General features: G+C 39.5%; 2 protein-coding genes across 2 annotated transcripts; one reads left to right on the forward strand and one right to left on the reverse strand.

Annotated features, from left to right (window-relative positions):
* The first annotated feature begins 1,513 nt into the window (after window positions 1-1,513).
* Window positions 1,514-3,879, forward strand: egr2b (early growth response 2b). Its single transcript, XM_079477070.1, has 2 exons — window positions 1,514-1,845; window positions 2,082-3,879. Exons 1-2 carry the CDS (start codon window positions 1,671-1,673, stop codon window positions 3,155-3,157), a joined length of 1,251 nt encoding a protein of 416 aa, XP_079333196.1. The 5' UTR covers window positions 1,514-1,670; the 3' UTR covers window positions 3,158-3,879.
* A 1,523-nt stretch (window positions 3,880-5,402) lies between these two features.
* adoa (2-aminoethanethiol (cysteamine) dioxygenase a) lies at window positions 5,403-6,714 on the reverse strand. The gene has a single exon (XM_079475829.1). The coding sequence runs from the start codon at window positions 6,479-6,481 to the stop codon at window positions 5,750-5,752; it is 732 nt and encodes a 243-aa protein (XP_079331955.1). The 5' UTR covers window positions 6,482-6,714; the 3' UTR covers window positions 5,403-5,749.
* Window positions 6,715-27,396: the final 20,682 nt, after the last annotated feature.

Consider the following 27,396-nt stretch of genomic DNA (forward strand, 5'->3'; position numbering starts at 1 on the left):
AAAATGTTAGCGACCACAACACAGTCATAGCGTGTGCTTCGTGTGGGGTGTTGGGGGTTTAATGGAATAAAAGAGTCTTTCCAGAGATGAACCTGCCCTGAATACACACACTCAAGCCATTATTCCGACAGTCATAGCGCACGCATAACTACAGACTACTTTAATAAACAGATTCAACAAAAGTTGGATTTTTCTACTGTGATTGTGGTGCATAGTAAGTAGTGCGAGCTTGTGACATAATCAAATGTGCTGTGTGACATTATGTCACCTACATCGATCCGGTAGCGTTAATATCTCATATAAATAACAAGATACATGTTCAGTGGTTAAGCGAACACAACATGCATCATGATGAGAAGACGCCATTATAGACATAATGTGTTCGTTTTTTAAAATCTCGACTCTGTCATTGGTTTAAATTCCGACCTCAGCTCTCCTCCCCCGTATCTCCTCCTAAGAGAAGTTTCTAAACCCACGAGGGGAATTCACTTCTAAAATCGCTAAATTGGTCGCATCTTTAAACCTCAAGGCGGAAAGCATTTCTATTTAAGTATACAAGCGTTTGCATTTGGAAAGTTTTAGTTTATGACGTTTTCAAGTTTGTTATTTCGATGTTTAGCAATAATAATAATAATAATAATAATAATGTAGAAGTAGCAGTACGACTAATAATGACAATAATAATAACTTTTCAAAGTATACGGTGCGATCCACCAATTCTCAAGCATTAGACATAGACATAATAATAAAGAGGTGTTTTTACTCAATTATTAAAACTTTTAAATTTCGAAACCATACTAAAAATAAAGTATTTAATCGTGATATTAATCACACATTTTCCAGTAGAACTCTAATAATAGGACACTGTTACTAAAAACGTTTTCCTCTTTCCAAAAACACGGGCTCTATTCAAATAGCGCACTTTCCGACAGCGCCATTGAATCAAAGGTAGAAATTCCGTGATTGTGTCTCTCATTTGTTTGATTGTGGTTTTCTCAGGCTGCTCAGCGGCGTGTCTCTGCTTCGGTCGGCAACACTCGCCACTTTCCGATACTCAATTTCCGGAATATATGCTCCATAAATGGGTGAAAGGGGTGTTACTGTTTACCGGATAAAACCATTTATGGAGCATAACATTGAACCGGAATTCCTGACTGCGAATGCTACAATGCTGCAACATATTCGATATTCACACCGGATGCGATAGTTTCCAATACACGTTTCTATTTATATATACTTATTTATTTATGATCACGCTTGTGTTCGATTAAATACTATAGTTTTTATTTAAATGAAAGACAATGCAAGTTGTTAATTTTTCCGTCAAGCAAAATGCTTTTCATGCAGAGCGGATTCTCCATTGACAAGTATTGTTTCAGCGCGTCACTATATCCGCGACCAATCAGATCGGGCAGCGCTTCTTCTCTTTTGCCATCCAGTCCTTATTTGGTCAGTGACGTCACGGCACATTGATGGGCTCGCCATAAATACATACTACCAGCAGCAGCTCCGCAAGGATCTGTCATTCAAGCGCGCTGAGCGGTGAGATGGTGTCACAGTGACTTTGTGACAGCTTCACACATGTAACGCTTTTAAAGTTTTGAGATCCAAAAGTGACGAACATTCTCACTTTGTGAACATCCGAACGAGTGGCTCACAAAAACAGGACGATGACGGCCAAAACTTTGGAGAAAGCCCATGTAGCTCTTGGTGGCTTTGTGCACCCTCTCTCCGAAAGCATCTACTCAGTGGATGAGATCGCCGCATCTCTGCCAGCATCCGTGACTATATTTCCAAACGGTGATTTGGGAGGACATTACGAGCATATAAACGGGGCTTCGGGAGGTAAGAAGGACGCGCGCGTCTCACCTGTCTTAACGTGCTTAGTGACTTATTTTAACTTGTATGTTTGACGTGTTTAATATTGTGACATTGTTATGTGGATGTACATGAAAAACGTGCATGTGAGTCGGTCTGTGTAGCCTATACGTAGCCCATGCGTAAAAGTGGAATCCAAGTTGTCTGCTGTTGGATGTTCGGCTCTATCTAAATGTTCTGTTTTTCTTGTGTCGTTTTTGCAGATGGCATGATCGTCGGGGATATGAGCACAGAGAAGCGATCTCTCGACCTGTCCTATCCCAGCAGCTTCGCGCAACCCGCCGGCCATCGCAATCAAACTTTCACCTATATGGGAAAGTTCTCCATCGACTCCCAGTACCCAGGAAACTGGAACCCGGAGGGTGTGATCAACATCGTGAGCGCGGGGATCCTGGGCATGACCCAGCCGTCTTCAGCATCCTCTTCACCTGCGTCCTCAGTCTCCCCCGGCCACTTCTCCAGCACCCTCAGTTGCCCCATGGCGCAAAACCACTCCGACATGGAACACATCTACTCTCCTCCACCACCCTACTCTGGATGCGGAGAGGTCTATCAAGACCCATCCGCGTTCCTCTCCACCTCCACCTGCCCCATCTCCTATCCTCCGCCGTCCTACTCGTCCCCAAAACCGAACACGGACTCTGGGCTGTTCCCGATCATCCCGGACTACGCCGGCTTTTTCCAGCCTCCGTGCCAAAGGGACATGCAGTCCATGCCCGATCGCAAACCGTTCTCGTGCCCACTGGAGTCGTTCCGCGTCCCTCCTCCGTTGACGCCCCTGAACACGATCAGGAACTTCACGCTGGCGGGACCGGTGTCTGACGGACCCAGGCTACCCACAGCCTACAGCCCGCAAAACTTGCCCCTCAGGCCCATTCTGCGCCCGAGGAAATATCCCAACAGACCCAGCAAGACCCCCGTTCACGAGCGCCCGTATCCCTGCCCCGCGGAGGGCTGTGACAGACGCTTCTCCAGATCCGACGAGCTCACCAGACACATCCGCATCCACACCGGCCACAAACCCTTCCAGTGTCGGATATGCATGAGGAACTTTAGTCGAAGCGACCACCTGACGACCCACATCCGCACGCACACCGGCGAAAAGCCGTTCGCCTGCGACTTCTGCGGGAGAAAGTTTGCGCGCAGCGACGAGAGAAAGCGACACACGAAAATCCACCTGCGACAGAAAGAGAGGAAATCCTCCGCGTCCTCCGGCTCAGAACGCGCCATCACCATGGGCTCGTCCGCGGGCATCTGCTCGTCCACTTCAAGCCAGTAAACTTCCAGCTGGACTTTACGATATCCAACACTATATAGGCAATAGAACAGTGACAATAATAGTAATAATAATAATAATATTGGACCACTCGTAATATATTAAAACTGGGACGACTGATATAGTGAAATCCAACCACAGTGCCAAAAGCCACAGGGGACGTTTTTGCGCGCGCGCACTTTAAAGGTGATGCGTGTTGTCTTTCTTGATACATTTATTTTAGCATCAGTCGCGTGATGACTGACGAAACGCACTTTGTTCGAACATTTGGGCGACTTTTAATCTAATTGAATAAATAAAATAAAACAACCTTAAGCCGCACGTGGGAGTTTTGTGCACTCGATTCTAGGGGGTGCGTTGAGTGGATGCTGTCGGGCACGATTCAACATTTGCCTCTGGAAAAGTTTATTTCATTCTAAAAGAAAGCAAACGTTCAAATGTATAACTTGAGGTTGTAACATGACTATTTCTCCCATTGTCGTGCCTTTCGCCGTGTACATAAACCCCGAACTTTGAATGAAATTGTACATTATCCTTTAATATGAAAGTTTTCGAAGATATATTTTTGTACAAATTGTTTCGTGTCAAAAGTGTTTGTGGTTAAAACAAAGACTGTAAATAGTAAACTCTTGACGTTTGTTCTGTGATTGTTCTGACTGATATAAACGTGTTTGTTTTGACTAAATCAATAATGTCCAAACTACTGAAAATAAAACACATGAATTAAGAAGGTTTGTTGTGGACTGCAAGTGATTTTGTCTCATTAAATAGTGAAGGTGTAAAGGGAAAAAGTGAAGAATATTTGTACGGGGCATTCCCTCCTGACCTCTTTGAGTTCTGACTCATGGTCTCACAGCACCCACTTTGTTGTTTACAGTTACACAGGGTGTGAATATTAACACTCCTTCTCAGGTTCATATACAGTATAGGTCAACCCTATCAAACAATAAATACAACAGAAATGTGTGGTTTTCAAAACATTTACACATTTGATGCAATAAACAATAATGAACCTATGGTCTCAGATGCAAGAAAAATCAACAAATTATTGTTGCCACTGTATAAAACTCTACATGTTTTTGAGTGGTTAAAGATTCCAACAAACACCACATTCAGTTCTGGGACAACCCCATATTTACATGGTATTTAACTATTGTGTTGTATTAAACCTTGCATCCTTTTGTGTTTGTTTAAGTCAATTTCATGATGACCAAACTACCTAAAATAAGGAGAGAGTACAGTAATATGATGCTCAACTGCTCTTTACTTTTAATTTAAATGCTGACTTAATTATGTGCATCTTCATTTCATGGCAGTTTGAGGTTCACAATACCATAGAAGAACTGAACAAACTGTTTTATTCACTTTAGATGCTGGTGTCTTCATGAAAGACACCAAAGAAAAAAATGACCCATTTAACTTGTTACTTTTAGATGTGCATATCCACCTCCTACATTAGGTTTTCAGATATTAATGTGTAGGAAACATTACGCCATATTTGACATTAATACGTCCGGATGTCTACAGACATTCACAGTGAAAGTCTGACAGCCCCGGCATATCAAAGCGTCCATCGCTTAACAGAAACCTTATTAGTGATAATACAACTAAAGCCACGTGCATGTTTAAGATGAGAATTTGTAGTTTTCCTTTTTCTCTGTCAGTGAATTTTACAGAAAAGTTCTTAAATGGACAACAGCAAGAAATTGTCAGTGCTCTTTTCGTGTTTTTGTCTGAAGAGATACAGTGTCAGCATGGACACACAGATCATTCTGGTGTCAGTGAAGTTCAGGAGACGAACAGCATTGGGTTGGTTTCCCAGACCGGGATATTTTAAACCGGGACTGGGCCTTTGTTAAATTAGAATATTTAAGTTGTTTAAAAACATACTTAACAAAATCACTGTTGTGCATCTTGAGTCAAAACAATCACACTGATATATTATAAGATGTCAGTGCAAGTTGTTTTCGATCAAGACACCTCTAACATTGAAGTTAGTCTGGGACTAGTCTTGAATCCGGGAAACCACCCCATCATGTTTAACAAGCATTCGGATTATTAACAAATACACACAAAGAAAAAATCCAAATCTCATTGAATGTTTTGTTTTACAATTTTTGCATATATAATTATACAAGAATTAACTAAACGCTTAAAACAGAGCATCACACCGTAGAAGCCGTGATCTCTTAAAAACCGAGGAATGTAAAAACAACGATTATGGGGGTTTTCAAACAAACAGAAGTGGTCTGATCAAATATTAACATTTTAATCGTATTTCAAAGGCATAAAATATAAACAGTAAATAGGAATAGGTGTTTGTCTTTTAAAATAAATTAACACAAGTATTTGATAAAGATATATAGTGTGCACTAATACAAGAATAAATGCTTCTCAAGCATGAATACATTCATTATTCACAATTAAGGCCACAGAGAGTTGATGTAGCCTATGTGGCACATCAAAGAAACAGCACTGACCGAGGCCCAGTGTGGAATAGACATTCAAATCATGGAGTGATATTTTGAGGTAACAAAAATGGCATTTGACCAAATGAAACCCAAGGCATTAGGCTACGAGTTCCAGTGTGCATCTCTACACGGAAACCTGAGGACCGGGGTACGGCTCGCCCCCACACCAGAAATCATCCGGCTGGGGGATCTCTAAGAGCCACACCTCGTCCTCTTCGCTCTGGTCTTTCCTGCCAGCAGTGTGTAAAACTTTGTAGTAGTGACAATCCCTCCCATCATCGGGGCAATAGGGGGGTGCCAGTATGTCAAGAAAGGCAGCCGGTCCGTCCACAGCATCTATCTCGTGCAGGTTGTCTTTGGCAGGACTCAGCACGCAAGGGCCACTCTGTGCAGAAAACTGTCCGGATGACCTGAGCAGCGCTTTACTCACAGCATCCTCCTGCCTCTCGTGCTCAGCCTCAGCACCAGCAGCCTGATCCAGCTTGTCGTAGCATCTGATGTCGACCTTGCCGTACAGCACCTTTAGCATGCCGTGCATGTCAGGGTGGTCGTGCAGGGGAATGGACGCCTCGGCTTTGAGCAGAAACACCCCCATGCTGAAGGCATCGGTCTCACAGATGTGCATGTACGTGACTGGGGCAGACGGAGGCTGGCTGGACGATGCGGAGAGGTTCTTAGGTGGCGCAATATTCAGATCTGCTGCCGTGATTTGGGACATGAGACTCACGAGCTCCGTCTGCTGCTCCGCAAACACCTTGTTGTCCACGTTATTGCCGGACGTCGGGGTGTTCTTGAAGGTCTGATAAGCCTGGCTCGCTATCGTCTGGATCGCCGAGATCTTGCTGTTCTTCGGCATGTTTAATGTACGACAACAACCGCGAGCGCGATTTTCTTCCAGCCGCCGAATGACCGGAAATCTGCTGTCTCGGAACAGACAAAATCTCGCGACACTTCTAACGCTAATGTTATGATAAAAACAAGTCCATTTCGGTACAAACGTAAATTATTGCGTCGGGACAAAATCCACAGACCCGCATCTCTGCCACCCCATTCATGACCGTCGGACCCACACGTCCGCAGCGACCGCGCATGCGCGAACACAACAGAAGCATGACGGCAATTGTAGTTTGGTTGCGTGCGTGCGTTGTTTATAATGTGGCTTTATTCAAATGTGTTGATGTGTGAAAAAAATCCACCTGTAACATGAATACAGTTTGTTACTTATTTCATACGATTCTTTTTTTAAACATTTAAGCAGTTCTGCATAACTGTACATGTTAACTTTGAATGGTACTACAATATCCAGCGATCGCCTCACGGCTGTCCGTCGGGCCATTCAACCCGTTCCCTTCCCCCACAACCACACGTCACAGGTCACGTCACTGCATGATTTAGTGCGACTAACATAAGTCAACTAATCCAGAAGCAGCAGACAAACATACAAGTACACTTTCACATTCAACACTATAGTTATCTTTTATCTACTTTTTTTAGCACAACCTTTACGAAAATGTACCATGTTTTTACTACAGTTCAAATAGAAAACCATGACTGTAGTAAAACCAAAGGTTTGCCCTTTGCAATCAACGCACCGAAAAACATGGTTCATTCTCGTAAGAGAATCTTCCTTATTTAAAAGGAAAATGTGAGTAGGCTACTTTCAATTAATCATTAATTTATTACTATTCATATTAGTCTGTTTTGATCTGTCTGTAGTAGATAAAGTCAGATTTAAAGACATCCTTACTGACCCATTAGAAGTTTAGCATGAACATATATTTTTCTGTCTTCTAATATATTCTTATGTATCGTCAAGCTATGAAGCAAAGCAGAATTTAGGGTCGGCCTACATCCAGTGCGCAGTAAGATTCTGACATTTACGCATTTTGCATGCGTTATTTTCCGAATCGACGTAATTGAATTATACTTTACATTTGTATCAAAGTATGTGCAATCCCTGGGATGGAACCCATGACATGCTCTAACCCCCGAGCTACAGGACAGCTTATGTTTTTAGTTTTTGTCAGTTGATAGTGAAAAGGCCGGAAGTGTGAATGGAGCGAGCGCAGCTCTGACACAGTAAAGTGTGCACTCAGTACATGTACCTTTGTGCATGAGCACCTCAAAGACCATCCTCTTGAGAAATAATTAGACCCTCTCATTTACACACATCCAAATATCACTTCCGTTTGGGACTTTCAATTATATCTTCTTTCGTCAGCCGGAATATGGAGATCAGACACATAAGCAAGATCTTTCCATCAATTTCAAGCTAAAATCCTCCTTCAATGGCACAGAGATGATGGAGTAGGTGTATGCCAGTGTTTTCCCGACAGCCCCATCATACGAACATTTATTAGGCTATGATCACTAATATTATTAAAATGGCCATGATTCTAATGATTCAATGATGAACTAAAAACAAAACAATACTGTGGGCTGAAGAGACTGTACTGTTGTTCAGAAAAAGGTTTTCGAAGAGAAAGAAATAAACATGGAGACTGTACATGGACACTTGGCTTACACACCGCTGGGATTTATTCAACATGATGTTACTGTGACATTTCAAACATTCGTTACTGGTCGTCCGATTTTTGGAGTAAAAGGTCAAACCAGAATTTCTTATTTGAATTCTGTGTTTCTCTGTTTAGAAAACCCCAATGTGGTGGAAAGCGTACATATTGTCTTACAAGTCCATGACTGTCATAAACAATTCCTTGGGTTTGTATGTGTCCAATAGTTCAGAATAAGCAAGTTTTTCTAAGAGAGATGCAATGGTTCTCAGCAGCGACTGTCAGGAGCACAATAAAGGCAACATTATGCGGCGATGTTTAAAATGTGCATGACTAACATTGCACAGAGGTCAAACAGAATGGAGTTCATACATCTCCGCCTAATTCCAGCCAAGAATCTTGAATGAGCCGAGCAGAGGACAAAAAGACTTTCTAATTGCTCAAACATCTTGTGGTGAACGTTGTCATTGTTGCTGTGAATCTGCAGTCTGTTCTGTTATGATTGTTGGGACACGCATGCCTTTGTGAGAGCAGAGTCCTTTATTCCTTCACAAATGAGACTCCATTGAGTTCTGCGAGCGATTGACTCAGATCATAAAAATTCATGTCTGTTCTCCTCAGAAAATATCTGCATGCTTAAGAGGCAAAGGGCAGTAAAACTGTTGTTGTTCTTTACATGTTGTTTAATGCATTGCTTGGAGGATCTGTGCGTTCGGTGAATGAGCGGCTGTCACACAGGCAGTATATCTGCGTAATCTGTCAACGTCATCGCTTCATTCCTGCAAATTCCAGCGACACACAAGCAGAACATGTGTTTGCCTCAGTGTCACATGTAGTTATCGTGCAAATCATCATCACTAGATGCAGAATAATATGCTTAGGATATATGTTTTATTTAAGAAATCATTACGCGTAACATATTACTTATTAAGAGTAACTTAAAATGTAAGAGAAAAACATATTTTTGACTGTATGCATTATTAATAGTCATCAGTTTATCCCACTGTTGCCCTCATTGGTTCATATGAAAGAATGGGCTGTTTCCTCATAATCAAGTAAACTAATTTATGATTATTATCAGACAAACAAAGCCGATATTTTTACAAATCTATACATCCCAGATAAATACTTACCACTTGACAAAGATTAAGAAACAAAAATAAATAGGCATATTTAGCGTGTTGTCTTTATTAACAACAAAACGAATAACACGTCTGTAATGCACTAGCGTTGGGTAAAGTTACTCTGAAAAAGTAATGAAATACTTGTTACTTGTCACATATTCAATAGTGTCATTAGATTCCTGTACAAATGACTCTCTCTAAAAAGTATTTAATTACTTATTACTCATTACTTTCTTTATCCTACATCAACATTGATTAGTGAAGTGATTCAATCACATGAAACGGCTCTTTTAATTCATTCAAATAAATAATATAAAACTACGTAAAGTTGTATTATTAACTGACCAAAGTATTACAAATGTGAGAATATACATAAAAGCACTGATTTTAAAGTTAAACTTTGAATTCCGATGCCAACTCCACTATTGCACACACATATATATTACACACAGTATTTGGTGTAATTAAAAATAAGAGTAATAAAAACCTTTTTCTTATTCACTCTATTGAAGATTCTTTTGCTTACACACACAAGTGAGAATGTCATTTTTTGCAGTGTTTCAATGGAAAAGTAATTCAATTACACTAACTAATTACTTAGGAACTCGTAACAGCGACACTGTGATGGACACGCAGATGCTGAAGAAGATAGATACAGTATGTCAGCTCAATGCTTTGGTGTCATGGTGTGAAATGAATGAGTTCACAGAAGCTGTAGGTTTTGAGCAACAGGTCCTGACAATAACACGAACACACTATATATCACAGACGGGTTGATCTCTGAGCTGGAACACAGTTCACATTCAGTCTGAAGTAAAAAGAATGAGCACTTATTACCTGCTGGATCATAGACACGACCCTTCTACAACATGAATGATGAACAGCTGGGAGACACTTGGGCATTTAACCGAAAGGATAGTTTTTTGTTGAAAAAGCTTTTATTAAAGATCCGTAGCTGTCTGTAACCTTTGGCTCTCTGTTGCTATCGCAGTTTGAAAACGACACGTTAGCTTACATGCTGATGTCAAATGACAACAAAATAAAAAACAACTTACAAGTCATTATAATTCAAAAAATCGTGTAATGAGACAGTTTTCAACACACAATAACTGGTTTAGGTTTATTTGAACCAAAATAAGTCAGACTGACAGCATGACTAGACACATGAAAACTCTGAGAAAAATCCAGGTTATTATTTTTTTCTTTATTATTATTTAACAGACGTTGCTCTTGTTTAAATGAAAAGTGCGGAGCTCTGATGTAGACACAACACAAACACCTGCGTGACTCTATGTGTACGAGGTTTATGAATGTGTGTTGATTCATCTGCATCGCTTACGTCAAAGTGTCTCTCTGCTGATTGGCTCATCGGAGGTAGAGAAACATCTAGAAATGCACAGAGCTTCAGAAGCCAGACCCCACACCGCACCAAACTGTTCATTGTGTAATAACGAGACATGTTTACAATAACATTGGAAGTCCAACCAAATGTACCAATTTATTGCGTCCTGTCTGCAACCCGATCCACAAGCTCAGCCTTGAGCGTTTCTTCCGCACGTGCAGCGGCGCGTCACAGGTCTGTAAGGTGAGCTGGTGGTCCTGCTTCAATCCACTACTTGTTAAGAGGGTCTCACTTACACTACAGTCGGGCTATGGAATGAGGCCGGGGGGTGCCAGAGTCACTTACAATGTCCACCCCTGTCAGCTCCGAGAGGGTCTCCATTGCTATGCTAATTTCCCGCTTGTCGGCGGAGGCCGTCCCAGCTGAGGTGGACGGACATACAGGGAGGGAGCAGCGGGGCAGGAAGGAGCTCTCTCTGCCCTTCAGGGGGCTTTCAAGCTTTGTGAACGAAATGATGCACGAGACAGCCGCTCCTATAGACGCTGCGGAGAACACAACAGTGAGGGTAATTTGAGAAAAAACACTGTCTCCATAATGGTGACTGATAGCCTTGTCCTGTCTCCCTGTTTTTGTTGAGGATCAAGATTGAAGCGGGCCCTTCGTATGAGCCACCTCAGCCGGCTGGCGGTTTACGTCTGCTGGGCACGCTGCCTTCGCCACTGTCCTCCCATCCAGACCTCGTGAAAGTGACAGCCGCTCACAGGCTCTGATTCCTTCGTGACATTGAGAGGCATTCCTTGCATTTTCCTTGCATTGTATCCATATCACAGGTTGGGAAAACTCTGGGGATGGGGATGGAATGAAGGATGTACGTGTCACTTTCAGCTGCTTGTGTGATTTTACTTCCTCTCTGTGTGTGTGCGTGTGAATCTGTTTCTAACCTTGTATAATGGAGACTCCTATGAAACCACCCATGGTTTACCGCGTACAGAGGCAATGATAGTGATAAAACAAACACGTTTCAAAGAAAAGGTTGAAGTTATCAAGCATTTCCTTTCTTTCCCAAAGAGACACACGCATACAGTAAGAATGAACCCATTCTCATCAACCGTGCATAAATCACTGGACAATATTCAATTGTGCGTGCATACAATACCCCTTTTTTACATGCATTTTTGTACTTTTTTACACGCCAATTTTAGTGTGCGGTCAGAATATACGCCAATTGCTTCTATTGACCTGCACCCTGACCCTAAACCCAACGCTATTATTTTAATTATTTCAGTGTTTTCCCTTCAAGTGCATTTCAAAATGGCTGCTCTTCACTGAGGTCCACGCAAACATTGGCGTATCATATGCACGATCAATTGAACTTGGGCGTACGTATTACACGGTATTGCAACAGCATGTTATTTATACGCAGACTGATGAGAACGTGATAGAAACACAGTTATCTGATTAGGGTGGATTGAAACCTCACACACATTTTTGCGTCGAAAGATTCATCTCTCCGGCTCCTTCCATACTACTCGTATTAATGCTGGAAGCTGATTGGTCAATAATGTGGTCCAGTCACTGCTAAAAGACACAATATAGGCATGTATGTTCGTTTATCTAATTGTTTACATTACACACGTCTCCCCATTTATGTTGTGACTTATGTGCAGGTACCAAGCCATACGTTGTATATAACCTTTAAGAGTGAGTAAATGTTGGTAAATCATAAACAATACAGTAATAATGTAATAAGTTATTGTAAGTCTATCATACATCAAAGCATTAAACAAACTAGATTTAGATACAACAATCCAATAAACAGAATTCCACAACTGGCCAATCGGAATCAAGCGTCCTGTATAATCAATAATGTAAATAAAGTGTACATTAATACATTCTATCAGGAGGTGTCAGAGGTACATGAGGGTCACTACGCCGGGAGTTTAGGGTTGTGAAGCTAGACTGTATCTGTTCCACATTCATTTGTGTTCTGTTGAATCCCTTTTCTTTTTTCACTTCTTTTATTTAAAGTCTAAACAATGTAAAGGTTTACAACATAAATAGCTGTGAAAATAGAAGACAGCAGAACGACTGCAGGCTGTTAGGGGAATCCACAGACCTCTAAATAAGGATCTGAAACCCTTCTGCCAAAATCCTTCATTCCAAAGGTCACATCTTGCCCTTTGAGACATGTTCTGCACTTGTTCATTTACATGATTATTTTTATTTGAGAGGTAAAGAGTGACTCATTGCACAGAAAAGTGAAAATCATCGGATGTGATGCAAAACAAATCAAACAAACAAGCAACTGACACAAAACGGATGCATGACGTTTATGTCTGAAGACGTGATTTACTTTTTTTTTATTTCAGAGATTTTTAGAGGTGTGTGTGTGTGATGCTCACCCACCCGTGTCAACAGCCAGTTACTCTGCTATGGGTATTCTAAGCGATTAACGGGCCGTTGCTGTGTGGTTGCTAAGGTATTCTGTGTGGTTATCAGCACACCGGCTTCCAGGTTAAGTGTTCTGGGTGGTTGCCGGGATGTCCAGTGTGTTGATGTGTGGTTGCTAGGTTGTTACTAAGATGAAAAATCCCACCAAGGGTTTATCTGATATTCCTGGTTCCAGTCCCTTATCCCTTCAATAAGTGATTTATTTTTCTGTGTCAGGCGGAAGGTTTTTCTTTCACAGCTCAGGCGATCTGATGATGTTTTCAGTAATTGTCCAATTGGCTAAATCTGATGATAAATGTTTGAGTTCATATTGAGAGCTTCACTGATATTGACTTTTGATGTCAGACTTGACAAATCTGAGCTCAGTTTGACACAGTGTTAACGTCTCTTCTCAAACTCTCATGACACATTTGTAAAACATTTTGAGATGCAGATGAGAAATAATTGAGATACTGAAGAGGTCTCATGTGTGATTTATTTTCTTATGTTGAACAATGCCTGAGTGATTTATGCTGCAAAGTTGTTTTAGAAATAACCTGCAATGACACGCGCTTGACTGTTTGGTTAAAAGATACTTTACGAAGAGCAAACACAGTAATGTTGAGTAAATCTTTATCTGGTCAGTGAGGGGGAACGCGTCACATCCATCTCAGCGCGAGTGAATGTTTGTGTGTATCTGATGGAGTTTGGTCATTTTGGTCTTTAAATGAGTGTTCATTCGACCTCAGAGTTCTACTGTAGTGAAAGTAGCTCCATTCATCAGGTCACGGTTAGTTCGGTGTGGAGGTGTGCGCACAGGGGACTGGTGGCAGAATGACTTTCTTTTCCGTGACAAAATGGTTTGATCCTCCCCCAAACGGGAGTTTGATGTATGGGTGCAGTTTTCACAAGTCGTCTCAGGTCGTTTGTAAGTCTATTAGCTCTGTCACTTGAGAATAGTACATGCTAGCCTGCGGCTGAAGCAGAAACAAAAAACTCTTCATTCATTATCAAACTGACTGGAACTAACTGTGCATTAAGCGGTTTTAAAGTCCCCATGAACCGAAAGTTGAGATCTTTTGTACTTACGTATTTTGACGCATTTTCGAGTAAACAAATAGTGGGCGTCGCTTTCGTCTTTCTCTGCTACTTTATTATGTGTATAAAAACAGCCGTTGCATTTTGAAATTGAGCAGGAAGCAGATGCTGATGGTTGAAGGGGAGGAGTTAACTGATGCTCCGCCTTACACTGGATTCACACCAAACGCAAATTAAGCATTTTGCGTGAGTAGATTACAGACAGTCAATGCAAAGACACTTACAGACATGAACTCGGGTCAATCTCGTCGTCCGTAAAGGGTTGGAAAAATATTTGTAATTTCACGTCACTCTTAACAAACTTTTCCCTGGAGTAATAAAGAGTGTTCGGGTTTGGTGTGAACCCAGCATAAGGCCCAATTCACATTTCGCATCTAAAACCGCAGCTTTCTCTTTCCGAAAAGTTTAACTATTTCCATCTTAATGCGGCGCCGACCCTATTTAAAGCAATTTTAAAAAGAGAATGAACCATATTGATAAACTATTTACAATAAGCGCTATATTTCATATATTTATTTCACTTGGACTTTGATGCACATCTTCCAGCCAATCAGAATCAAGTATTCAAAATTCAGAATTCATAAAGGCCACACCATGAACAGTATGTTCTGTTGTACACTGGTTGGTAAGCGGTGGTGGAGTGTACCTAACCAATACCACATCTCTCCTCAACAAGCCACACAATATCATACATGTCTGTACTGCCTAACTACTACTAGAGAAAACATGCACAGAAATAACTGTTGTCAACTCTAAATCTGGCCGTATGTTCTGACAGTGAGAGAATGTGTTGTTAAAGCTCCAGATATCAGTCCCATCAGTCCACTGGGTATAAACAGGAAACAGGGCCGACAGCGGCCGTCCCAGAGGTGATCTCTTTCTGCACAATAACACTGTCATTTGGCTCACACAATATTCTTCTATCAAGTCGTTCTTCCGATCTCTTCTGTAACAGTATAGACTGACTTGAAAACCTAAAAGAAACTTACGTTGAATATGAAATACTTAACTCAACTTCAACACGTCTGTATGATGGTTTAACATGAGAAACATAGCCGGGTTTCCATCCAAACGTGAGGAAAGACAAATGCGTTTCCATCAAGTTCCTCGAGTGGATCATGGTGGTATTGGGAACCTTGTTGTAACCAACAGTAAAGAAAAAAGATCAGAAAGACTATCAACCGTAACAGCAGCTTTATCTTCTTGTCTTTAATGTCTGCTACGTCAGAATTTAATCGGCCAATGAGTTTCCATCTACAATTATTCGCATGAACTGTTTCTTGCAAAAAACGACAACACTTCAAGCGAGCATACAAATGTTTTTGTGAATGAACGGGTTTAAATACACATCCTGACCTCTTGCACATCAGGAGGCAGGACATTGGACACACTGATAATAGACTCGTCTCATTATTCTTCTATAAATTTCAATATTTGGCACGTTCCACAAAACTGAAATTATTTTATTTCCACTTGAGGTTAAATGGTGAAGTGAGCGGCTTCAACATTCTTCAAAATATCTTCTGTTGTGTTCTGCAGTCATATACGTTTGGAATGATATGTGGGTGAGTAAAACATGAAATGTTTCTCATTTTTTGTGTAATCACTTTCTATTCTGTTTTATTTGTCACGTTTTTATTCCTCCCGCAGTGACACTGATAGAATAAGGTTGCAGGATACTGTGAGTGTGAAATGTATTTATTAAATTTATTTGAATTAAAACTAAGACTTCATTTTCTTTCTTTAAATGCTAAAATTCTTTTTGAAAAGTGTTTTTATGCTATTGATCTCGTTCAGTGCTTTTAGTAGATAATATGACTCAAAACTCGGATCTGCTGTATGTAGAGATTGATTATAAAGACAGCACACCTCATGATCCAAACCAAACAAAACTGAATCGTGATACATTTTCTCACAAGTGTTTTGTGTATTTTAGGCTCATTTATTTACTCTGACTCAGGGCCTGTATGTGGCTCTCTGAATCTTACGTATGTCGTGCTTGTTTGGATGTTTATTGAAGAAAAGAGCAAGAAAAATATTCCTCTGTGCACTACAGAGCTTGTATATTTGAAATGCTGCCAGCACAGAGTGAAGTGGATCTTTCTTCAAGATTTTTGAGTCTTACATCATTGCAATTGTCATTAAAGATTGATTGAACTGAAACGTTTACAGTTAAAGTTACATTAAAACGTGAAGAACAGATACTATGATATTATGGTTTCCACAGGAAGCTGAAGTCTGTAGTGTGTCTATGACAATAATGTCAGCACATTCTGCTGGAGTGTCATTGCTCAAAGATCATGTCGATATGAGATGTGGTTTATTAGATATAGTTTTCCTGTATGGTTAGAGTGTGACTTAGAAACAAATGCAAGTCGCTTTGGATAAAAGCATCTGCAAAATGCATAAATGTAAATGTAGATTATTTAACCAGTTCATTTGTGTTATGTCAAGGTGTGTAATATTGTATAGACTCTTACAAATAAAGGTGCTTCACTATCCATAGAAGAACCTTTTTTGTCTTAATGGTTTCATAAAGAGCATTTTACATCCAATTTCCTGTTTCACAAAAGCTTTTTGCCTAAAAAAGGTTCTTCAGATTATGTAAGAAAGAGATGTTTCTTTCAAGAACCTTCGACTGAATGGTTCTCTGTGGAACCAAAAATGGTTATTCTACGGCACGGCTGTGAACAACCTTTTTAGCACCTTTAGCCTATTTTTAAGAGAGTAAAGGTTATTCATGTAATATAAATGTATTTTCGGAAAAAAATCACAATTTGTCTTTGTCACTGTACTTTTATGTTTTGTTATATGTCATTAAATGTAATTGTTTTGAGTGACATCATAATGTTTTAGTTACAAACACAAGTAAAAACAGCGTTATATTTGTATAACTTTACATTTACACACAGGCTCAACAGTTATGAGAAGCTTAAGACGGATCAAAGAAAACACAAATTTTGGTAATTTTATAACTTGAATATATTGCAACTCACTTTCTCAACATAGCATTGTTATGAAATTGTAATCGCATCTCTGCAAAAAAGAATAAAACAAGAGATTTGATGTCAAATGTTTGTCTGTCATCAATGTATATGATCAGATTTTTTTATGTGATAGAAAAGATCATAAAAATATGATATAAAGATGATTTTAAAGTATTTCATTATTTTAAGTGTAATCAACTTTATTAAATACCATGCCATAAGCTGAATTTACATTTGAGCATTTAACAGGTGCTTGAATCCAAAGCCCACACAAACACTTGACACATCAGCAGCACATGTACAGTACAGTGTGCATCTATACAGCTTCTTCAGATGTACTCTATCCTCATCATGTTTGTGTAGTTAACGCAGGTCACGTCTCTCTTCAGCGTCTGCGGGCACTTGGCGACCATTGGGTTCACTTCTAATTCTCCACGCTAATGCTAATGATGTAAAGTCCTCTTCAGACATGAGATGGCTTTCTCCATGTCCTGGCAAAAGCATTGACAATAGGACATAATCGCGGTGTTCACTTGACGCGTGTGGAGGAGCTGGTGAGAATGATGCCAGATCTTCAGAGGACAATCCACCTGAGCTCTCCATACAGCTCACACGCTCATGATAAGAGAACCTGTTCATCACATCTGTTTCAGAAACAATACTGTATAATACCATTGAAGCTACACTACATTACATTTACATACGATTTAAACTATACCTGACGGATAGCACTCCATGAAAGTTCTCATGTTGACTCCCATTTGCTCTGTTTTGATGCTTTAGGAGTGCTGCATTTTTTTAGGCCTGTACTGAGATGTAGTGTGAGGTTCTGTTGGGGACGGGACTCACATTCACAAGAAATCAGCAGAAATGAAGAGGACACGTCTGGATAAAGCACATGTTTAAAGGAATAGTTCACCCAAAAATATCAAATGTCTTTCATCATGTCGTGTCAAATCTGTATGAGTTTCTTTCTGCTGCAGATCACAAAATATATTTGAAAAATTTTGATAATCAAACAACAGTGAACCCCTTTTACTTTCATTGTATGGATACAAAACCACTGAGACATTTCACTAAAAATATATTTTTTGTGTTCCACTGAAGAAAGACATACAAGTTTACAAAGTTTTGTGAAAAACATTTGTTTTTAACTTTTGCAGGAATTATTTAACTTGTAGATAAAAACAATCAAAGATTCCATGACGCCTGAAGAACATGAATTGATATGAAATGTGTTGCACAATAAGAGACTAATAATGTAAAAGAAAGACTCCATTTGATCTAAATAACCGCTTTATAACACACAGAACAATCATTTTCATCTTGATGTGAGGGGTGAAAAGAGCCTTCAACATGATCCCTGCGTCGTGTGATGCTGCTCCGGTGAAGGGAGATGATGAGAATGAATTACTCTCTGTAAAATTCCTTTTAGCTCTCTATCGGTGTGAAGACTTAAGCCTTTAATCCTGGAACAGCAGGACAAATGACGGAGAAATATAAAGCACCGGTGTGTAGTGATTTTCTAAAAAGTATTTAATAACAGCAGTGTAAAGTGACGAATTACAAATACTCATATTACTGTAATTAAGACGTTTTTTTTCAGGAAATTAACTTTTTGAAGTAGTTTAACAACAGTGTTCTTTGACTTGAGTACTTTTTTAGCGCTTTATCGTTACTCTATGTGTTTAATTTTCATGTGATTGGCTGAAGAGAATAATCAGTCCCGTCACGTGACCCCATCCACTTAAATCGTGCATAGAAAACTTGCCACGACACCTGCAACACAATTATGGAAGGCCATTCAGGCAGAAATGTCTTTAGACGTAACGTGTACAGACATATTTGCATAAAATTGATTAAACATATAGCCGTGACGTCATCGTTCACGTAGCCACGTGTCATTCATGAATAATGCTTTAAACGTGACGTGCCCTTATGCGTGGCATTGCATATGGTCCTAGTTCCAGATACGTTCCGGATGTGTCAGCAATACGTAATTTTAGGACAAGGAAAAAGAGAGCATTTCAAAATACAAGCGGTAGAAGTAGACAAGGAAAAGCAATGTCTTTGCCAAATTTTCTTAACAATTGCAAACACGTTTTTCAAGAATGTGTACATCTTTGCATGTCAGATAATGTGGAGGTTTTTTCCCCTTAAGAGCCAAGTGATCTGCTACTCCTCACAGTGTTCCCACTTAGATTAGATTAGATTCAACTTTATTGTTATTACAGATATACAAGTACAGTGTAACGAAATGTAGTTTAGGTCTAACCAGAAGTGACATTAGCAAGTGCAGGATATACAGTTAGAATAAATACAGAATACAATATTGAGAAAATATTATACAGTGGGCATGGATTATGAAAATATTTTACAGTAGGTATGTTCTATGAAAATATGACAGTAGGTATGTACTATGAACAATATACAGAGATGACTATATACCATGAACATTAACACTATGAACATTAATGTACAGTTGGATATGAGCAGATAATAATTTAGACTAAACAATAGTGCAAGTGATTTAAGTGTGCATAGATTATTGACATTAGCTGTTAAAGTTGAAGTGCAATAGGTGAGTTAATGCAGTTGTTGAAGTAACAATGCAGTGGATGAGTTAATGCTGTTATTAAAGTTACGGTGCAGTATAAGAGTTAATAATAGGTTGCAGTCCAGAAGATGAGTTGATGCAGTTAATTAGGTTACAGTGCAGTAGATTAGTTAATGCAGTTATTGAAGTTATAGTGCAATAGATGAGTAGATGCAGTTAATAGAGTTACAGTGCAGTAGATTAGTTAGTGCAGTTATGAAAGTGGTCCATTAGTGCAAATGAGCATATTTCAGATGTGCAAGTGAGCAGTATAGAGTGCAAATGATGCTGTGCGTGTGTAAACAGTCCAGTAGAGCAGATAACATGAAGTACTGGTGTGTACAGTTCAGTCATGCATGCAGCCCTGTAGCGCAATGTAAACAATGTTATAACAGCTTGGAGTTCAAGGTAAGAGAGGTAGTGGAATCAGTGGGGGCAGAGTTTAATAATGAAACAGCTCTGGGAAAAAAGCTGTTTCTTAGTCTGCTGGTTCTTGTCCGGAGGCACCGGAAGCACCTACCGGAAGGCAGGAGAGTAAACAGTCTATGAGCGGGGTGAGAGGAGTCCTTGAGAATGCTGCGAGCTCGACGCAGACAGCGTTTCTTCTGGATGTCCTCAATGGTTGAAAGTGTAGTCCCTGTGATGCGCTGGGCTGTTTTCACCACCCGCTGCAGTGCCTTGCGCTCAGCAACAGAACAGATCCCGTACCAGACTGTGACATAGTTGGTCAGGATGCTCTCTAACGGCAAGCGATAGAAGTTCACCAGGATAGTTGAAGACAGTTGGTTCTTCTTCAGTGTCCTCAGATAGAAGAGACGCTGGTGAGCCTTCTTGACCAGGCATGAGGTGTTGGTGGTCCAGGACAGGTCCTCTGAAATATGAGTCCCCAGGAACTTAAAACTGGAAACACGTTCAACAGCCATTCCATTAATGTGGATGGGGTCGTGTGTGCCTCCTTTCGCCTTCCTGAAGTCCACGATGATCTCCTTTGTCTTGGAGGTTTTAAGGAGCAGGTTGTTGTCTGAGCACCATGTGGCCAGGTGCCGGACCTCCTCCCTGTATGCAGTCTCATCGTTGTTGCTGATGAGACCAATCACCGTTGTATCGTCTGCAAACTTGATGAAGGAGTTAGATCCGTTCACAGGCCTGCAGTCGAGTGTGAAAAGGGAGTAGAGAAAGGGGCTAAGTACACAGTTTTGCAGTGTGAATAATATGTTTTGTTAAAATATATGTTTTGAAATGCAAACTAAATGCAGCATATGATATTGGTTAACCAGTACACAAAACAGAGTTTTTTCCCCAAAATACTGTTTAGTAATTATAAATTTAATTATTTATATAATAATCTTAAACTGTATTTTCGCCATGCTTTTAAGCAAAATAAAAAGAGTCAAAGGTAAAGTGTAGCTAAAACGAAATACGGTAAGGGCTACAATTCTTGATGTGACTTTTAGTTTGACAGCGGAAGTTGTGGGTTTACGCGTCTACACGCAATAACGCATCAACGCGTCTAACGTCTGTACACGAAATTACGTCTTTAGGCGCAATAACGCGTACACGCGTTACAGCGTATGTACACGTTACGTCTAAAGACATTTCTGCCTAAATGGCCTTCCATACACAATAGGCCCTTCTCACAATACGTCATTCAACTTTCGCAAAGCAGTGTATCACAACTTCCGTTTTGCAAAAAAATAAATGAAGAAATTTAACAACAACCAGTTAAAATACAAGTGGTCAAAACATCAGTAAGATTATTATCAGGCATGCTAACATTTCGTAACGTTATTGACTGAGAGAACAAGCCGAGTACCTTTGCTAAAGCAAAAAGAAAACAAAACACTTACCTTCATTAGAAGAGATTGTATATTTTATCCAGCTTTTGATCTTGTCGTAAGCGACTTGTCATCTTGCCGTATTTGTAGCAGCTGTGTAAAATAACTCGGTAAACTCCACTAGCGGAAGTAACGATACACTGTTTCGCGGCAGAACGGAAGATGCGTGACGTCATGTGAAAAGGGCCCAATCATGGAGGAGGACGAAAGTGTGCGGCAAGTGTCATCCACACGGCTGTATCATGAGGTCAAAATGTCCATCTACATCAAGCGATCTGCCCTTAGAAGTGAGTAGGGAACATATGCGATTGGAACGCATGCGAGGCAGTTTTGCAAACTGTGCATTACCAGTTATAATGTAGTAAATAACGCTCAATTTATCCGATTAGCTTAAAAAACGTCATTAATACATTGAAAGAAGCCGCAGTGATTACTTTTATGTTGCCTCTATCTGTATTTTTAACTTTTAAAGACACGAACCCGTGGACCACAACTCCAGAATCTAAGAGTAATTGAGATATTACTGTGAATGCGAATCTAATGCAATATAGGTTACAAATGTTTTGCATTTTTTGCATGCAGTATGTTGGGGCTCTTAATGATTCATTTCTGCATTATGGGGTCTAGTACACGTGATTGAACAGTGTTGGAATTACATACATGGTTTTAACTGGAAAACTGAGCTCATGTCAGACAGACAGAACAACACATTGAATGATTATTTTGAATGAGTGGTATTCAGTTATATACTTTATCAGTAAGGTACATAGGCCTATGTGTTTAAAGCTATAAATCTCCAAATTTGATTATTAATAATAAATGTATAAGTCATTAAATAACACCGCCACAAAAGTAATGAATAACTTCTCTGAGTAGTTTTGGAGAAAAGTGATTTTTACTTTTACTCAATTCCTTTTTAACACCCGTAACTTGTAATTGAGTGCAATTTCAGCCAAGTAACAGTACTTGTACTCTTTCCAGCACTGTTTAATATACACATTTAAGATCTACAGAACAGAAAGAGGGATCACTTCATATTTATAAGATCAAATGAATGATGAAGTCTGATGATCTATCGGACTAAACATCATCACACTGAACTGCGGATACAATAAGATGAGCAATAATTATAACACAAATGCATCACATTTATTATCAGAATGAATCTTTTGTAATTGACAGAAAGATAAATGTCGAGAGGGTTTCCATCTGTGACTATAGGCTGACACCTAGTGGCCGTTTACGGGTACAGACACGTGATGCTGGGGATTTACAAAGATTTAAGGTGACGTGCTGCTGTTGCATCTATCTATATAGTTTCGGTGGATTCCAGACCTTATACTTCGACCTAAACTAAACTGGTTTAAAAATTGCTCTGCATAATATATGGAATCAGTTAGTTAGTTTCATAACTAATAGTTTTTTTTTTCCATTGCAAAAATGCTAAATTGAATTGCAACAATTGTTCACGTTTCATTATGTGTGTGTGGGGGGAGGGAGATTGTTTTATTTATTTAATTACTCATATTTTATTTATTCACATTTTCATGTGTTTCACGAATGGACTCGCGTCTCTCATTCGGTTTTAATCATTTTCCCAAACTGCACAACTTTCACAACACGCTTTACATGATCAAATATGAGCAATATTTAGGCAAGCTTAAGTATGAGCAATTACAGCCCAATAGCGACGCTTTCCTAAGCAAAACCAGCTCAAATAAAACCATAAAACAACCTCAGATGGAAGAAATCTGTGGCGGGAAGTTGGATTAAAATGACATGGTGTGTCAACTAAAAATCTTTATGTCTATCTGCATCCACAAGAAAACAGATCAAATCCATCAAGACCAAGAGAAAACCCACTAACACCAGTTCTTGCATTAGACCGCAGAGTATGTGGAGTTTGCTGCCTGATGGAAGATTAAAAACGTCTCTGACGTCTTCTGAGGAAACAATGAACAATGATGGGGGGTTATAAAGAGTCGGACCCCACACTGAAGAGAGCAGACAGACTCAGATCTTGAGCTGTTTTCCAGAGTTCCTTCTGATGTTCTGCCAAGCCTTTATGAAAGAGCACAAATAACAAACACTCTTATTTCATTCTGACATCTTCATCTCAATGCCATTTCTGTGAAGCGCTCCTCATTTCTTCTGTTGGTCTCCGTTGAGACCCTGTCGTGGATGTGACACTGACTCTTTGTGACCAGCGTTTAGAAAACCGCATTTTTGAGAATGACCATTCATGAGAGGTACGAAACCTTCAGAGACGGACTGTAATGTACCTTAACATCTGTGAAGGCAGCGTCTCTTAGATGTGTTATCAAAGACAGGCGGGATAAAGCCGACATTGTGGTGTACAGTGTGGGGAAACACTTCATGTTGTCTTGTGTAGTGTGAGAGTCAAACCACAGACCCCAAAAGTGTGTGTGATGAGTTGTGCCAGTACAGCCAAGCCCACCTGAAACACACAGCCAAAACAACACCAGAACATCTACACCTGACCTCCATCCCACATGAGAACAATCTCTCATACATATTTCCAGTGTTGGAATGGAACGTAGTAAAAAGAATAAAGTATTTTTGGGAGTATCTGTACTTGACTTGACTCTTTATAGTCTTTTACTTTTACTCCACTACATTTCCTGAACAAAATGTATACTTTTACTCTTATACATTTCCCCTAAGCATGTTCATTACTACAAAATAAAAGCACAGAAACAGAACTGAAATAGACAAGTTGGCGATCCGGTCACCGTGACAATGCTGAACCAGTCATTGGTTAAAGCTCAATGCGCAAGTGCATAAATATCCGTGTTTAATTTCAACACAAGGTTTTAATGTGATGCTTCTTTTAAAGATTAACGGCACAATTTTCAGTTTCAATTAATTATTAAATGACGGGATTAAGTGACAGATAAACTACTGAGCTTGAGACAGAGTTTTTTCATAGTTGTACATCTCTATGTAAGCACCATTTTCTTAACTTTGTCAAAAAAAATGTTTTTTATTAACAACATTTGCTTCGACTTTACTTCAAATACTTAAGTAGATTTAATATAAAAAGTGCTTTTTATTCTTAAGTGCATTATTATCTGTTACTTTAACTCGAGTCCTATTCTAAAAGGCTACTTTCACTTCTACCAAAGTCATTTTCTGCCAAGATATTTGTACTTTTACTCAAGTGTCGCTTTTAGTATACATCACTAATAATGAATAAAAATGTCACGAATCTTCAGTTTCAGAAGAGATGTCAACAACTGAGCTCAGATTTGTCTCGTCTGCAATCAAAAGTCATGTTGTTGAAGAACATTTCTCATCACCTTTAAACAAAATCTTTGGAGACAAAGTTGATACTTAAAATACTCCATAAAATCTCCTGAGAAATGAAAGAGATATAATGTTACAAAACAACACAACACGAGCATCAATCACATTTGTCCTCAAAAGGAAGCCTTACAAAATGATTTCCCCACCCCTTCAAATCTCATTTTATGAAAATAAATCAAAGAATGTAAATGGCAGAAAGAGGCCGATGAAAGGGAAGGCAATAATGAGACAGAAATGTTTTTGGCTGTGTGACATATTCCATGAGTGCATTTGAATGGAGAGAAATCTCTCCAAAACACATGTGTTAGATCCAAGACTCCAAATCCCAAACCCTGGAGGACAATTACAAAAATAACTGTAATTACAGTCTGTTATTTCTCTTAACAGCTTCCAGTTACCAGTTCTGGGTTTCTGCTTAAAAAGAACTGAGCTTATTCTTATTTGTATGTGAGATCTGCAGGGAATGTTGCTTCACTACAACATGTCTGTGGTTTGTGATCAGATCAGTTGTTGATAAAAACCATTCAAGACACATTTGCTGCTGAGATGCTTTAAACATGACAATTACACCACCTAGTGGTGACATAAAACATTTGTCTTTCATTTTGCCATACATGCTCAATATGTCATCTGGCCGGATTTACAAGCATCCCAGATAGCTGTAAGATGTCTGCTAAAGATCTGGAAAACATCTGTAGCTGTTGTTCATCCATTCTGAATCATACACATCTTACAGACGTCTTCTAGAGGTCTATATGACATCTGACAGCAGATGAAAATACAGAAATCAAACAGATGTCTTCCAGATGTACGTGTGCTTTCAGGGATGTATCTGTACTGTGAATTTACTCTCCATCTCTCGCTTTACCAAAATGAGATTTTTAGGATTGTGGCCAGATATCCATTTCAAAGAAGGGTGGGGCGTGACGATATTTACGCACACATTCCAACTCTACACATTTCACAGTCTCGGATTTCCGTCGTTCCATTTCCATCGTGTGGGACAGTTGAATGCGCACTCGTGCCCCCGGGGGACATTTCTTCTGATTGTCTCCATATGTCTTCCCACGTCGGCCCTCTGAAAGCATCCAGCATTATGTGTGTGGAACATTTTTCCTCTGCAGGTTTGATTCATGTGAGCTGTAAAAATAACCCTTCTCGCTTCAGAATAATATCACTTATATTTTCATTCTTTATCATCTTTTATCACTATAACTAGACACTTTGACACTTATGAATGCCCAACATTGAATCATTATTTCAACGTTTATTAAGGCTTTGATTATGAATTTCATAAGTATATTACATTGTGAATGATGTCATGTATTGTGTATATACTGTACATACATCCACCCTTTGTTCCAGTATCATGTTGTGGTATTTTGTGTTTTGTAGCAATGATGAAATTAATTTCTAACTTGTATTTACTGCAGACGCCACAGCTGGAATAAAACAGTTTGGCAGGCGGTAACACTGGATGTATTTCTGGATCAGAGAGAGATTCCACCAACACAAATCACATGTTTTGGCTTGAGATTGTTTTGAGGAAAGCATATGAAATTTGTATTGTTACGAAAAACATCCAGATGACAAAAGTAGAGTACAAACCATCCAGATGAGTTATTTTTCATCATCATATAATAAACACTGATCAGGACCACGACACGAAGAGGTTTATCTTATCATTACACAACACTAAACCACCCTGCTTACACTACACACGTATACCAAAATAAGACATGAAATATTGAAGATGTTCTGTTTGATTCTTCTGAGTAATTATTAAGTGTTGAATAGTGCAGTGATAGAATAGCAGATCTGTTTGACTGAGGCAGGTACACTGTCTAATATCTTCATCATAAAAGCCTTGTTCTTTGGTTTAACTCAACACAGAACTGTTGAAAGCTAAGATGCTACATTATATAATGTACAAAACAGCAGCAGTAAACCGTACAGAGCTCACATCACTATACTGTACATAACCATAATGCTGTAACTGTCCCATGCTAAATGACTAAATGCAAACTGAAGTGAAACAGGAATAGATTTAAAGCCCAGATGTGTGAGAGAAGAATCCAGAATAACACATCATAGATCACTGCGGTGCATGCAGAAATCAGGGCTTTCTAGAACATTATGGATTATTTCATTATCACATGTCTTCATGTTAAAGGAGTTTACTTGAATCTTTCCTGTACGCTTTGGCTGTTTGTGTGAACTTCCATTTGACCAGCATCTAATAAACTTCATTCCAGATGTGTGAGTGGGTGATCTGATCCTGTCAGTCACATGTGATGAGTACCATGAATCCAGCATAGATCGCATGTGCATTACTACATAACACATTTTGTAAACACAATCCACATAACGTCCCAAAAACATCTTGTTTTATAAGCGCAGTCCTGATAGTTTGACCTGTTAAGAATGTGAAAATAATAGACTGAATCTATTCAAATCTCTATTGATTTTTTCAATAATATTTATTTAAATAATTTCATCTCTTTTCTACACTTCCATGC

Source organism: Barbatula barbatula (genome assembly GCF_947034865.1).
Source record: "Barbatula barbatula genome assembly, chromosome: 16".
Classification (NCBI taxonomy): domain Eukaryota; kingdom Metazoa; phylum Chordata; class Actinopteri; order Cypriniformes; family Nemacheilidae; genus Barbatula; species Barbatula barbatula.

Coding starts and splice junctions, on each gene's coding strand:
- egr2b (XM_079477070.1), top strand. CDS start 1,671: ATGACGGCCAAAACTTTGGAGAAAGCCCATGTAGCTCTTGGTGGCTTT. Junction 1,846..2,081: donor TATAAACGGGGCTTCGGGAG/GTAAGAAGGACG, acceptor TCGTTTTTGCAG/ATGGCATGATCGTCGGGGAT.
- adoa (XM_079475829.1), bottom strand. CDS start 6,481: ATGCCGAAGAACAGCAAGATCTCGGCGATCCAGACGATAGCGAGCCAG.